The sequence below is a fragment of the Zonotrichia albicollis genome, chromosome 5 (assembly GCF_047830755.1).
Source record: "Zonotrichia albicollis isolate bZonAlb1 chromosome 5, bZonAlb1.hap1, whole genome shotgun sequence".
NCBI lineage: Eukaryota > Metazoa > Chordata > Aves > Passeriformes > Passerellidae > Zonotrichia > Zonotrichia albicollis.
The window spans coordinates 23,698,701-23,713,637 of record NC_133823.1 but is presented as its reverse complement, the minus strand read 5'-3'; the positions used below and the strand labels follow the sequence as shown (position 1 = coordinate 23,713,637).

Below are 14,937 nucleotides of genomic sequence, written 5' to 3'. Positions count from 1 at the left end.
AGAGGCAACCAAATTCTGCGCAAATTATAAAGCAATTGAGTGGCTAGGGAAAGAAAGCTTGGAAATTTCTCAGACACAAAAACCAAAACTACCACTACTGTTACTATGCTTGCACACAAAACCAAATTATAACATTCAATTATTAGGAAGCTGATGTGAAACACTTTAGCAAATTCAGTGTATTACTTGAATTTTCAGCTTCTCTGCTGCTATAAGGAAAGTTTAAGCAAGTACAGACCCTTCAGGCATTGAGTATTTTGCCTTTTTAGTGCTGAATGTTGGCACACTCTCTTGCTGCTACAATGTTGCTTATGAAAAGCAGCTGTATTTAGAGATACTAATAATACTCAATAAAATCTACATTTTCTGAAGAAGTCTACCTCTTTCAACATCACAACACAAACATTCGTACCATCCAAGTCAAGACTTGAGAGGAAGAACACGACTGATGATTTAAAATGCTGCTTTATAGTTTAGCGCAAAGACAGTTGAATGAAGATTATTTTCTATCAACTTGCAAGTTTCCAGACAGGGTAGAGAGGAAAGAGGACTGCACAAGCAAGTCAGAGTGTTGGGGTTTTTTCCCCTTAACCTTCTTTTTCTTTTTCTATAACCTTTTCTATCTTCTTTACATTCCAACTCTCATAACCAAACAAAACTTCCACAATCATTGGAGCATATTCTGGACAAGGAACATAGAATTAGTTTTCTGTCTTATTAAACAAAGGACTGTACCTTAAAGTATACCACAGGGACAGCATGCTTTTTTATTCTCACCAAGGATAAAGATACCAGAGATCAACTTGCCAGGTGTGATTTTAAACCAAGTTTGTTACACTGCTGTGAATTTTTTACTTCACGTTTAAATTTTCCTCACCTATTCAAATTCAACTCATATACTGTCTTGTGAGTTACCAAGAATTTTCTTCCTTTGCTTCTGGCAGCCTTTTGAAGGAGTCAAAAAAAAGAAAAAATGATAGTTTTATAGATTGCTCTTTCTTCCATCGGTTATTAACCCTACAGAGAAAAATGAATGGTTTAAACCTCCCACTTGCACAGTCTTAACATCTATTATGAGATTATATTGTTCCAGGCAAGCCCAATGAAGCAAATTAATTAATTTAGGATATTAAAGCTCTGAAAATAATATGAGGGGGAAGACCAGCAATTATGTACATACAGCACACGGACAGACACTCAAGCAATGAAGCCACGTCCTACCTCTCCTTGCCGGTGATAGTGCTTGGGAGGTTTTCCCATCTGCTCTAGCATTTTGCCCTTCTTACTGCTAGCAAGCATCAGTCCCTGGTGGATGCCTGCAGATCTGTTGGTTGCCTGAGTTGGAGCCTCCCCCATCAGGGTGGACTTGATGGAGTTCACCTTGGAGCTGGAGCTGTCTAGCTGGGAGCTCTCCACGATCAGGACCGCGGCTAGTAAGAGGAGACAGCAGGAGCACTTATTCCACATCAGCACGATCATCTCCCCTCCCCCAAAAAGGATTATCTTGTTTTGTCCTTTTTTCTTTTTTTTTTTTTTTTTTTTTTTGGCTATGAGAACAGAAGACAGGGGGTAAAAGTTTTTCTAAATATCTCCCGAAGTTGATAAGGAAGCAGTGGATTTCAAAGCCACTCAAGGAACTGCTGCTCTGAGACACGGGAGAAAAATACTTTTAAAAAAGAATCTCCTAGGAAAAAAAAAAAAAAAAAAAAAAAAAGTGACAAGTCTATAGGCAGTGAGCAACTGTCAGGTCTGTGATGTCTTTTTCCTCCAGGTCCTCGAGAAGTCCAGGCAGCGAGAGCAATATGCTGCGAAGGAACTGCACCCGGGCAGCTCCCCGGCAGCACAGGCACCAGCACGTTTGCTAAAGCTTCAGAGGAAGAGTGAGCGACTTCCCCCCACTCCTCCTTCTCTTGCTGCTCAAGCCAGCAGAGAGGAAACTCAAACCAGATCCAATCCAAGCAGCACCGGCAAAAGCTGGGCTTAGTTTTCTTTCACTCTCTCTCCCCCCTCTTTACTTTTTATTCCCCTCCTCCTTTTTCTGCCTTTTGCCTCAGCAGTCAGCAGGAGTGAAAGCGCCCGGTCTCCTCCTACTCTTCCTCCTCCTCCTCCTCTCCTGCTCCTCCTGCAGCCCGGTCGGTGCGAGGCGAGGGGTTCTGGGCATCCGGCGGCGGAGCAGTCCCGGGGCCGGCCCGCAGGTACCCGGCAGGGGAGGCAGAGCCCCCGCCGGGCTTCCTGCGCCGCTGCCCCTCGCACTCGGTGGTCTCGGAGCCTCTCGCTGACCCCTCGGCAGCCCGCAATCCCATCCCGGGGGGGACACTCCGGGCAGCGCCTTCCAACCCCTTCCCCCCAGCCCCGGGGTTCCCCCTCTGCGGGGGTCAGCCCGGGCCGGGCGTGCTCCGCTCCCGGCCCCGCTCCTGCCGTGCCCGGCCCCGCTCGGGGCTCAGTCCCCCGTGTCCCCTCCCCGACACGGGGCTGCCGCACCGGGACAAGGGCGTCGAGGTGCCCCGGCAAAGCCCGGAACGCTCGGACGCGCAGAGCTGGAGGGCGAGGGGCGGCAAGCGAGCCCCGCCGAACCTGCTGCCCCAGCCAGCGATGTCCAAGCTCAGGGCACGGCCAGCCTAGAAGGCTGCGCTGCACTCTTCCACACCTGCCCCTTCTCACACCACAGTGCCAACATCAACCCAAGACACTTTCTTCGTATTCACCTTTTCCATTTCCTCGGCCTGAGCACACATCGGATTGTAAAACCCCCAGTGCTACGAAGTACACTCACACCATCCAAGACATCACCTCGCTGCAGCACCAAAACAGCGTGTTTCAGAAACAGAAGGTATAAAGGGACACAGAGCACAAAATTAGCAGAACAGTACAACTCTTAACTTTTCCCTGCAAAAGCTCTAGAACAAAGAAGAGAACATCACTGTGAGGCATTCAGTTACTGCCATGGAGCAGCTACAAGCCCTTGTCCTTCCCCTGGGCATGTGTAAGAGGGTGGAGGGAACAAAAGATGGTGAGGGGAACAGTGTTCTTGCTGTTCCACATGTTATTGTATGAACATTACCTTGTCTGGGAACAGTGGAGAGAATTTTCATACTTTTCCCCTCTTCTGAAGGGTGCCTCCTCTAATCAATCATTTCCTCTTACTCTAACCCTTTACATAGCAGAAGGGGGGGAACAAGAAATGTGCACTTCGAAATTTCATTTATTGTAAATTAACTGCTGTGCAAACAGCAGCTGCCAAGGCAAGAAAAACCAGAAAGGAGCCAGGCACCGTTGTGGCCTCCAGTGCTGCTGCTCTCTCGCAGTGAGCAGAAGCCCTCCTGGGGACCTGGGAGCTCTGCAGCAATGCCCCAGGAACCACACCACCTTGGATAAGGTCCGTCAAATGTTGTCCAGCTAGCGTTATTTGTCTGGTAGCAATGTGTCCTAACCTCATGGGCTGTATTATATTAAACAGAGCACCTTGTGAAGAATGGAGTAATTTCAGCCTTTATCCACAGCTCAAACCTTAGAATTGCTTGAGAGAATTTAAATCAATCTCCTGGAGCAGTTTTTGGATATTTTATCTTCTTTATCTAAAGATCTCTTCAGGGAATTACTAATTTTTTTTGTTTTTAAGGAACAACTGAAATGACATGTCAGTGTCAAGACTGAGTTTTAAACTCTTCTACAGAGTATGGCACTTGCTCTGACTCAGGTTTCAGACGAGTTTGTGTATACTGGATTTGAAACTGAAATAAATTTTATTGGACTTGATTTCAAAAACTTAGGTTCAAAATTAAAATTGATTTTTTTTTGTACTCAGCTTGGCAAAGAGCAAAGAATGAAAAAAAAGCCCTCAAGTTTGTTTCTTCGTAGCATTTCTCTTTTTTTTCTATCTTTGGGCAGCTTCAAATAAACTAAAATTACCTTTCTGACTTAATCCTTGGTAATGCTTGGAGACATTTTTAAGGAAATGTTTCTGAAAAATCAGAAAGGAATTTGCTACTTCACAGGAAAGAGATGTAAGCCAGTCTCTTTTGATTGTTTTTGCCTTGGCTTTTGACACCCAGGCCTCATGGCGCTTCAGCCCTCCCAAACCCAAAAGCAAACAGCTATCCATGCCCACAGGAAAAGCTCTAATAGGTAATGACATGGAAAATTCTTATCTCACTTGTGTTTCTCTTACCCAGGAACAAACACAAATTTGTAAGTCAGAGGTAGAGTATTATCCACCAGAGTTTCTTGGAATAAGGGAAGATTCTAAAGAAAACAAAATAATTTGATGAGACATGTGAAGAGAATTCATGCCATTAAAAACACAATACAATGACCTCATGCCAATATCATACAGCTCTTCTTGAAATAAATGGACATGGGTGGTATTAAAAGAGGCACACAGCACATAAAGGATCAGATAGTAAGCAGACTCTAAATTCATTAAATATATGTCTATTAATACCTTATTAAAATTTTTATTTACATTAATACATGGAAAACTCAAGCCACATTACAAATCTTTAGATGTAAACAACAAAGTCCTTTTACATCCACAACACTTAGAAATTTGAAGAAAACTGGGAAGGAATGATCAAAGCTTTTCAGCTATCTCAGAACAGGTGCCCCAAACTCATTTTGTCAATCAATCTGGATTCATTGAAGTATGAAGTTCATCAGTCAGTTATATTCAACTAAGTTTCCTAGCATTAATTTAAATTTAGTGGGAACAGAAATGGGTAACTTAACAACAGGGCAAGACCTATCTTGTGACTGACTGCTCTGAAGGGCAGATATTCTGCAGCATCTCTGAGGGCCTGGGAACAGGTATTGCTTCATTAGCCTGACAGACATTTCCCTCCAGAGGAAGCAACAACCCACTTCACTGCAGGGCAGCTGCTGCCAGGCCAACAGGACGCTCAAGACCACAGAAAGCAGATGTAGATGGGCAGGACACCAAATCTGTGCTAGGGAGGAGCTTTTGTTTTTCTTCCCTTAACAAAAGCTTGTACTTGTAGAGAAGTACCTGTAGAGAAACCAGCTATTTGGTAGTTTGATGGGGAGTTTTTTGTTTTGTTTTTTTTCCCCCCATTTTTACCTAGCATTCAACCCATGCCTTTTCTACTTCAAATACAGACTTCCAAACTGATGTGTAAATTACCTGTGCTCCTCACTTCAGCAGCCCTGATGCACATTAGAGTCTGTACACAGACTGATTTCACAATATCCACTTAAACAAGCCAGTATGGAGGCAAAAATATGAAGAAGCATCTCTGCTTTCCAGATTTATGACTGTGTCACTGCAACTTAGGTTTTGAGAAACATCAAGAACTTCTAAAACATCAAATGCCACAGGGCACATTGTGTTTTGCCATGGGGCTCCTCTACCAGAGAACCAAGTGCATGGAGTGCACTAAGCAGAGGTTGCCACACTACAGATCATGCAGAAACACAGTCTACCTCTAAGTTCTCCACTAAGTTTGATGCCTATTCTGGAGAAACTAAGGCCCACATACTTCGTGTGTGGTTAGTCACACCACCCAGAGCAATTCAGTATTTTGTGTCCAAAAGGACACTTTGCAAGTAACCATACAGAATAATGGAAGCAGCACTACCCAAAAAAAAAAAAAAAACCAACAAACCAATGAATGGCAAATCCTACATCACATGTGGGAAAGTCGCAAGAAATCTCTCACCAAGTGCCATCCTGAGTCTGCTCCTCACCACTGCATACATAACCACAAATCCTCCTGGGACGATCAAGAGGTGGGACTTATCCCATGACCCTGGGTACATTCCACATTAACTGCTGTTTCTTCCTGAAGAATTCCAGTAGGCAGAGGGAGAGGCTGAGCTGGTTACAGCCCAGGCACAGAAGCCTGTCAGCCAAGAGGGCCACGCTCATTAAATGCCAGTGAGACCTCCAGTGCAAACACTGAGAACTACATCAGCGGGCCACAAGTGTTCAGCTCTCCTTTCATTATAAAAACAATATTTACTGCAATACAGAAGTCTGCATTTGTATCTCTTTGGAGCTAAACTAGCATGCTTTCTGTAAGAAACATAGAGTTTTTCATGTGTCTCACTTGCACCCATAGAGAGGAGACACTCCACAGAAATTCTCTTTATTTCTAAAGCCGGTATTCATTCCCTGAACAAATGCTGGAGGTTTAAATGGTTCAAACACATACTTCTATTTCACAAATGCTTTGGTTCTTTTAATTAAACTTGTTTATAAATTTAATGGGACAATTGAGTGGCCTTAAGCAAACAGAAGCTTTACAGAATTTTTCCAGTTATACAACTTATTCTTGACAAGAAAAGGCATAAAATTTATTTAAATTTGGGGTATTTTCATTCACAGATATCAATATTTTGATTCCTTTTCTACTGTCTCCTTGTTTTTCTTTGCCAGGGACTTCCATTAAGTTAATTGTAGGCCTTTTTTCATTTTTCTTGGGAGAAGAATAGGATTTGGTGGGGGGAGGGTGTCAGGAGAGACATGGAAAAGAAAAGCAACCTTTTGTCATCTTGCTTCCCCGTCCTTTGACTCTGAAAGTTTTAAGAGACTAAATATTTGGAAAGAGCAGATCTAGCAAAAGTCAAGACAAAAGCAAGAAATGAAGGAACGCAAGAAATTAATAAACCAAATTTAAGACAAAAGAGAAATAGGATGTAATGAAGAGATCCTTTACCTGACCTCATCCAAAGGGGCAAAATTACACACTGTAAATGTAAAATATTATGGGCACAATTACGATCCTGTATATTTTCCAGCATCTATATTTTAAGCCATGTGACTTTAGTTGAACCCTTTTTGATTTACACCAGCTTTAGTTAACTCTAATGTCCTATGTTTTCCTTTCCCTTAAACAAACAAAATTACCTGTTCTTCAAATTAAATCTGTTTTTAATTCTATATAAAGCATTTAGAAATACTTGTCATACAAAAGACATTCTATTACATAGAGGTTTTTGTTATTATTTTTTAGGTTTACAGCTGCACTGAATTTCCATTGCCCCTCACATAAACTCTAACAATTTGGACAGGGCCAAATCTCTCCTAGCACTGCTCTTGGGGCCTATTATGTCTTTTATTATATTTTTGACTAAAAAAATTAAATCAGGACCATCAAACAATAACTAGCTTTTGCTAAGGCGATAGCTCAACAATATTATATTTTTTAAAGTACATTTAAGGATCTCCTCCTTGAGGATGACTTTTGGGTTCATTGATTTCCTTTTTTCACCATTTCTATATTTAGGTCACAACCAAACCCTCTCAACAGAAAAGGCTTTGCACTAGACAGGCAAGAGTGTGCAGGCACTGCTGGTGGAATGGGGACCAAGGGCAACAGGATGCCCCCACTCCAGCACTTCCAGCAAATGTCTCATGGCCTGGGACTGTGGCCCCAGCAAAGCTCCCAGAGGACAAGCTGGGGCCTCAAGCCATGACATGGCTGTCCAGAAATACACAGTAATGCAACCCACGGCCACCACAAACCTCTTCTCCACAGGCAACATTTCTGTATCACCAGCCCTCATTAGAGCTTATGCCACGTTGCACTGAAGTCCATAGGTGGGACTTCTGCCCCAGGAACTGTCCCCCCACTCCTCCTCCTCTTTCCCTCTTGACAGAGGGTATGGGAAAGCCACAGCCATAACCCTGCGTGCCAAGAGTGCCACGGAGACCCTGCTGCAGACGCTGGGATAGACAGCCATAGGAGTAAAACTCCTCCCCCTCCTGTGCCTTCATCCCTTAGGGCTCAGTGCGGTGGGACGCGCTGTCGGTGCCCTGCAGGGTGGCGCAGGGAGGTGCTGGCAGTGGTGGCATGCCAGCGGTGGCACTGCCAGCGGTGGCACTGCCAGCAGGGGCACTGCCAGCGCTCTCTCGCTGCCACCACAACACGCCTGGCGGGAGCTCGGTGCCGGCTGCGGAGCATCCCCCTGCTGACGCCGTGCCCGGCCACATCAAGCATCCCCGGCTCACCTCTTCCTCTCCAAGGTTCCCCTCGCCCCAAAACTGTCAGCAGGCACAGCCACTGCTGTAATTGCCGCCTGACCCGGCTGAGTCGCTACGGGAGGCTCCAGCTGCAGCCCGAGCAGGAGGCACAACCACAGCCTGGAGAGAGGCAGGCTCACAGCGTGCAACCCCGGGCACGGAGACAGGAGGAGAAATATCACGTCCTTTGATTTCTGTATTTTTGGGTCTAATTCCTAGCACCATGCTCCTCGTGAGCAGGAAGGCAAATGATGCAATAAAACTGTTTTGAAATTCTTATTTATATTTTTTTCTCCTGCTGATATTTTTTGAAAAAGATGAGTACTGAATGTTACAGTTATTCCTCATAAATAACTCCTTCTGCTGATTAAAACAGGCCAGGATGGTGTCAGAGTTAATTCACAACACAGAGTGCTGTGACTAGCTTGGTTGCTCGCAGTCCAGGATTTCAATCAGCGTCTCTGACAACAATTAACCCTTTGGAGCAGGAGTAACCAACTTCTTGGAAGGATGGCAAAGCACTCCCAGCCCATCAAAATTAATAACCATTGATAAACATTGCTTCAAAAGCCAATGCAATAACAGGTCATCTTAAATTATTTCAAGCTATTTATTTTTTTTGTCCAAAACACCTTCACCATGTCAGTGAACTAAACGCCATCTGACCACACTCCCAAAGCCACCTGTATTTTAGCTCTGATCAGACAAAGAAGTTCTTTCCAAAAGGAAAGTTTCAGCCAAACACAATGAAGGGGCAGGTCCCACCCCTGGGAGACCACAAGCTAAACCCCCCAGTCTCCCCCACAATCTCCCTGGGTGCCAGCCACACGTGCAGAGCAATGGCCAGGCAGCACTCCCCGTGCTCCTGCCGTGTGTGTGTGAGCAGAAATGCTGCTGGCCCCACCAGAGCTTTCCCCAGCACCAAGAGCCGTGGGGAGGATGTCTGTGAGCGACACTGGGAACGCTCAGCACGTGCTTTTCCAGAGGATCACAACTCACAAACCAAAACATGAATCCACGGTAGCTCAGAAAGGCGGCTGGCTTGATATGGAAATAGCTGAAATTTCAGCCTCTCTCCCTCCCCCAGCTGCATAAGTTGAAGAGTTGTTAAAACAAGAAAAATATCTATAATTAGCAAGCCTACATACACCCATTTTCTTTGCAATATTTTTAGCAATATTGAGCCAAGTTACTCAAACTTTCCGAAGAAAAATAACCGTAAGGAAAATTCCCTTCTCTAAAATGAAAGCAGTAGAAAATTATGAGGTTAAAAAGGGTTAGAATGGAAACCATTGTGCAACCTTAGCTATAATAAGGACTGAAAAACTGATTGTTGTTTATTACATATATTTCCTGTTGTCTGATAAACAGATTTCATGTTGTCTTCAGCAGTCACAACTGAAGACTGTATAAAAGATCAAAAGTAAAAATACGTTTGTGCATATGCTTTGGCTTTCAAACCTACCTTATATATGGTTTTGGAGTTAGGATGGTGTATCTAGAGGCTGTAGATATCCCACTCTCAGGGCAACAGCAGACCCTCTGCTTTATCAATAACTATGTTTGCTTCCTTCTCTGTATGACTGTTCAATTTATGGCCTGTCTTTTTTTTCAAAAAACACCTAAAATATAAAGAGATAAATATTTTAAAATAAGCTTCTTTACAGCCCACTTCCATCCCCCCACCCCCCAGTTTTTGTACCACAAGTGTATTGCTTTAGAATCTGGAGATAATATGACGGAAAAAATTCCTTGCCCATAATAAAAGAATTTATGCTTAATGGTTAGTTCATTAAACAGACTCAAAATCTGTCCTACTAACAGGTTAATACAACTGTATTTTATTGCATAGCAGAGAAAAAAGAACCTCAAGGCAGCACTAAAGATACCATAGGTCTTTGATCTATCTGTCACTGAAAGTGGACAGCAATAAAATAAGGAGTTCAGTCCATAGTGTTTTAAAGACATTGTCTACACATCTTCTAAATAGAGTAGGAGCAAAGTGCAGGATTATGGTACATTTTTCTCCCTAAAATCTTTGAAGAAGGTAAAATTGGGATAGCCATTTAGTGAACTGTGCAGGCTTCATTCCTGGCTTAATGCACAGGCGAGGGAGAGCAACTGTGAAGCTCGATGGTTACAGTCAGAACAAGGTGCTGCAGTTTTCCTCTTGCCAGTGTATATTTATACTCAGCTCTCTGGCTGTAGCTATTTCCCCATTTTATTCTTGGTGCAGGAAAATGACAAATAAAGGTGAGGAGAAGAAAAGGGAGGCTCTCCTCTTTGGTGTGCAGCCCAGTTTGCTGGTGAGAAGGGAGCTTGCTTCACTGCTCAAAGCCCAAATAATCCTGGGAGCATCTAAATTGACTCCCATCTAGCTTGGTAAACCAGCCTCACTCACAGCCTTTGGTAATTCAAAGACAATGACTATGTAAACCTCAGCCTCAGCTTCCTTCCCAAGGCTTGGCTCCGTCTATCACTGTGCTCCAGAGCCTCCTCTGTCCCAGAATTTTCCAGATGAAAGGGTTAATTGAACCTTTCTGCCAGCCTTACTCAGCTTAACTTCTCTGGGTCTTAGAAGAAGTTAGCACTTGAACCTCAGCTGGTGACTCAGAGACCCCTGCTAAATGAATTCCTGGTTCAAGTGCACTGACACTGATGGAGTTACAAGAGGAACAAAACCGGTCCTTTGCCTTATTTGCTGTTATCCACAATAGGCAGCTCTATTTTTCTACATAACAAGTACCAGAATACTGACTATATTAGCTGCCAAGAAATGCAGAACAAACAGACTTACATGTTTTTCCCTTTATTTCCATCATCTGACCTTTGCTTTTTATGTCTTAGGAGCAAGCTGCAACTTTATTTACATGTATAATCTAGATGAAATGCTAGTTTGTGTTAGAAAGCTATGTGGACTTTGGTCTTTGAATTTGACTTTCCTTTTTTCAGAGCATAACATAACAAATTAATAGAAACATGGAAATGTGAGGTTTTCAAATTATTCTCATTTCAAGTTTCTGATTCTTTCAGCCCAGACTTGATCCTTTATTCTTCCCTAGAGGTTTGAAGCATTAGTTCATAGTCTAAAATATAAACCTGTGTCCTGACACAAAAGGTACTAAAATCACTCACATTGCCCATTCAATAATAATAGCTTTGGAATTCCCATGAAAAGATTGACTGTAACAAAAGGTGCTACTGGCCATCTCAATTTTGCATGAAGTATCAGTAGAGAGAAAATTAATTATTAAAACAGTGGAATTCAAATTATTAGGAAGAGAGAAAAATCTAAGAAACAGAGTAAATATTAAGAGATTTAACATAAAAAGTGAACCAGATAATAATCTAGGTATGACTTATGGGAGGTGAGAAGAGTTTAAATAGAATCACAGAACCACAGACTGGTTTGAGCTGAGCAATCCCCTCATCCTTTCCTCACACAAGAGGTGCTCCATCCCTCCCAATCAACTCTGCGGCCCCTCCTTTGGACTTGCTCCAACAGGTCAATGTCCTTCCTGTGGTGGGGACCCCAGAGATGGACACAGCTCTGCAGGTGGTGTCCCCAAGGTTTCAAACCTGCAGCTGAATACATTGACTCTGGTTTTCTTCACCAGGCTGATCAACTTTGGACATTTACCTTATATTTTCCAAATCTCCAATTTTTTACTTCTGTGTATCTGCGTAGACTTGGCTCTGATTGCTAGTGAGACAGACTATCCCACTTATACCCCATACTCTATGTCCAGGCTATGCAGTCTTCCCAATTTTACATACCAAATGAAAAACAACATGGTACTGAGATATGCTAAATCTTAGTCTTTCTTGGTTAGGAATTTTTCACAAAACAACAGTAAGTAGCCCACAACATTGAAACAAGGGGAATGATGAATAAAAAAAAATAAAGTACTAACTTCTACTTATAGTTCTTATTAAAGCAAAGCATCAATTCTGACATAAATATTTAAATACTATATATGTTTACTGAAAAAATATTTTATATCCATGCCTCTATACATCAAAAGAACACTACTATGATAAAATCACTTTATCTAAAACTGAACAAGAGAAGGTTCTTCACAGGGATTCTGTGCATAATCAAAGAAAAAATAATTTGGGTTAACTGATGTACCTGTTTTATTAGTGTTTTTTTTTACCATTCACATGGTTTTATTACGTGAGTTTTTTGCTATCTTTGCTCCTACCAGTTTACAGATGATCACCAACTCAGTATGTCTGCAGCAGGAGCTGGGAGCTTCTCTGTGGAAAAAACCAGCCTTCCAAATTGTATGGTACTATTTATTAATCAGTGGCTAAGACACTGGTTTTTTTCATTTGCTACCACACACAACCACACACATGGTCAGCAACAAACCATCAAAGCAGTCCAGATGGTTATTCCCAGAGTTAGGTATTTTTCAGACAGGAATGTAAAAAATCTAACAAACCAAAGGAGGAAGAACTAAGGCACTTTTTGAGGGGACACCATTTACAACTCAAGAGCAACAGTGACATTAACTAAGGCTCAGCACGAAGCATCTGGGTGGTAGAATTCTGCTGCTTCAATGAAAGCCACTGTTACACTGCATTCATTATCAAAGAGAGAAAAATCCCTCTCAAAAAAACCAATAAAATCAATCAAGATGATTAAAACTTACTCACATGCAGTGTCTCTCTGACTTTCACATTATTACCTCTCAGCTCCTAAACACTGAATTTACAGGTGACCAGCTAATCACAGCACCTTTTGATAGCTTTTTCATTCTCCAGCAACAATGCCACCTGAGTTTTGTCTCGAAGGTTGTATTATTTTTTGATTGCATTCATTAAAATGAGAAGAAACTTAATGTACTCTAGTTCTAATTCTTTATATGATCATAGGAAATAGGACTACATTTTCAATAGCTTTAGAAAACATTCATTCCCATAGGCCCAGTGCTTTTCTCAAGGTGGAAAAGATGAATATTGCTTCCAGAAGACAAGTACAGTAGCTGGAGATGTGGTACAGCAAACTTGGTTAAGTCAGTTAAATTCTGAAGTTCAGAAAATTTTGCTTCAAAATGCTCCTGGGAGGAGGAATGTGGTCTCAAAAAGCAGTTCCCCATCAAACTGGCACATGAAAGCCTCTAGGAGCTGTTGAGCAGACCTCCCCTCCATCAGCCTGTCAGGTACTGAACTTCGCAAGACAAATGAAACTATCTCGGCTTCATAAGACTTGTAAAGCAAGAATGTATGTAACCTGCTTTTTCAAAATACACGTGCTGCAAATACAAATACTGACTGTACTGACATTTCTCCATTACAGCTTAAAATAACATCCTGTGGGATGCCTATATGCTGAGCTGTTAGCTCAGTTTTGCATTTTCTAAACGCTGGGTTTGCTTTCAAAGAACAACACTCCAGTTTCTGTACAATGCATGAGAGCACACTGGCTCTTCAGCTGGGAAACAAAGTTAAGAATGTGTGGGCTTTGGCTTCAAAATTAACCATGCTTTAGTAATCTAGTATACTAAACTGTTTCTTATTAATGTATCATGCAAATACTCTCCAGTCCTCCCACAAGTCTGACACTTTCCCAACATATCAATAGCAAATGTTCTGTGAAATGCAACTTTTCTGATGTAGGCCACCCTGACTTTCAGTGTGATCTCAACCCACCATCCAAATCTTCGTGGCAGATGCAGAATGGGTTCTTTAGTAAGGGAAACAATATAGGGGGGAAAAAAAGTTTTGCTGCTACTTTGATACATCAAATTAATTTTCTTCATCAGAGAGACTGCTTTTGTTTACTCTTTTTTCTTAATTATAGCTGAACAGCATCAGGTTTATTGTGTTCTCAGAGTCAGAATGTAAAGTTATGTCGGGAGAGGGTCGGTACCAGCCCTTCATTAGTGTAACTAGCTGATTTTAAGTACAATTTTGAAGTGCCTCAGCTTAACCCCAGCTGTTTTCTGTCTTAATGCAGAGGAGATGGAGAATATAACCAGGGAATTTTGTTACATGACAAATATGCTCTGCAGAGGCTGTGCCACCACTGTCCCATCTCCCAGAGCAGATTTTTATGTGACATTGCTGTTGCCAGTGCACCCGCCAGCTTCACATCCCTTCTCCAGGTGGCAGATACAACAAGGAGAGCACAAGGTAATGTCTCATTAACCAACAAGAGCTATTTGTGTGCAGGCTGGCAGCAGCAGAAAGCAGGGGGACCTGCCCTGCTGGCCAAGAGGCTTTGAGGTTTGCCCCAGCAGCTGCCCCACCTCGGCTGCTAGCAGCACCAGTGCGACCCTCAGCCTCGCTGCTTCAAATGCAGCAGCCTGAATCCAGGGCTCACCACAGGCTGTGGCCCAAGCAGGAGGCCATTCAAAATGAAGGCTATGAGAGCAGTATATAGCCACTGATATTTGGTTTTCATATGTTTGTGCTCTACATCTTTTTATGCTACAATTAATGCCACAGTGTGAGCTACTCTCCTCTGACTCAGCCATGGCATCTTTCAGGAGCTTTCTGTAGGCACTGCTGAAATAGAGAACCTTGAGAAATTATAAAGGAGGGTAAGGTATTCTAAATTTTAGCTTTTTCTCTCCCTTCTGCTCATATGCACTAAGGTTTTCCCCCATGAAATTCAGAGCTATCCCTTCACAAAGGCTACACTAACAGTGCAGGAGACAAAAGTCATGCAAGTGAGCTGTGCAAAGGCAGATCTGGGGTGATGCAGTGGCTGAGCAGAGGAGTGAGCTCAGAAAAATAACAGTGCACACATCAGGGGTGGAAGGCAAATTAAAGAGTTTTAAAAGCTTAGGTGGGGCTGGATGCTAACCAGACACTGATACCCAGAGTACAGAAAAAAACCAGACAGAAGTGCCATGATAGTGACATGGGTCAAGGAGAAAAAATTAGCAGCTGTGTTTCAACTGAACTGCATTTCAGAGGGCAGCTGACAGGCTCCAGTGGCCACTCAT

General features: G+C 42.8%; 1 protein-coding gene across 3 annotated transcripts in view; it reads right to left on the bottom strand.

Moving 5' to 3' along the window:
- Positions 1–4,227, bottom strand: part of DKK2 (dickkopf WNT signaling pathway inhibitor 2) — a 42,510-nt gene extending 38,283 nt beyond the window's left edge. Inside the window, exons 1-3 of one of the 3 annotated variants that reach the window (XM_074541067.1) lie at positions 4,169–4,227; positions 2,706–2,794; positions 1,222–1,430 (exon numbers count right to left, since the gene is read on the bottom strand). In XM_074541067.1, coding sequence (XP_074397168.1) covers positions 1,222–1,356 — 135 coding nt within the window. In that variant the 5' untranslated portion in view covers positions 1,357–1,430; positions 2,706–2,794; positions 4,169–4,227. Of the gene's footprint in view, positions 1–1,221; positions 2,256–2,705; positions 2,802–4,168 lie in introns of those variants that run through there. The other 2 variants (XM_074541068.1, XM_005484690.4) reach the window with 2 other exon arrangements.
- Between the last annotated feature and the right edge of the window lie 10,710 nt (positions 4,228–14,937).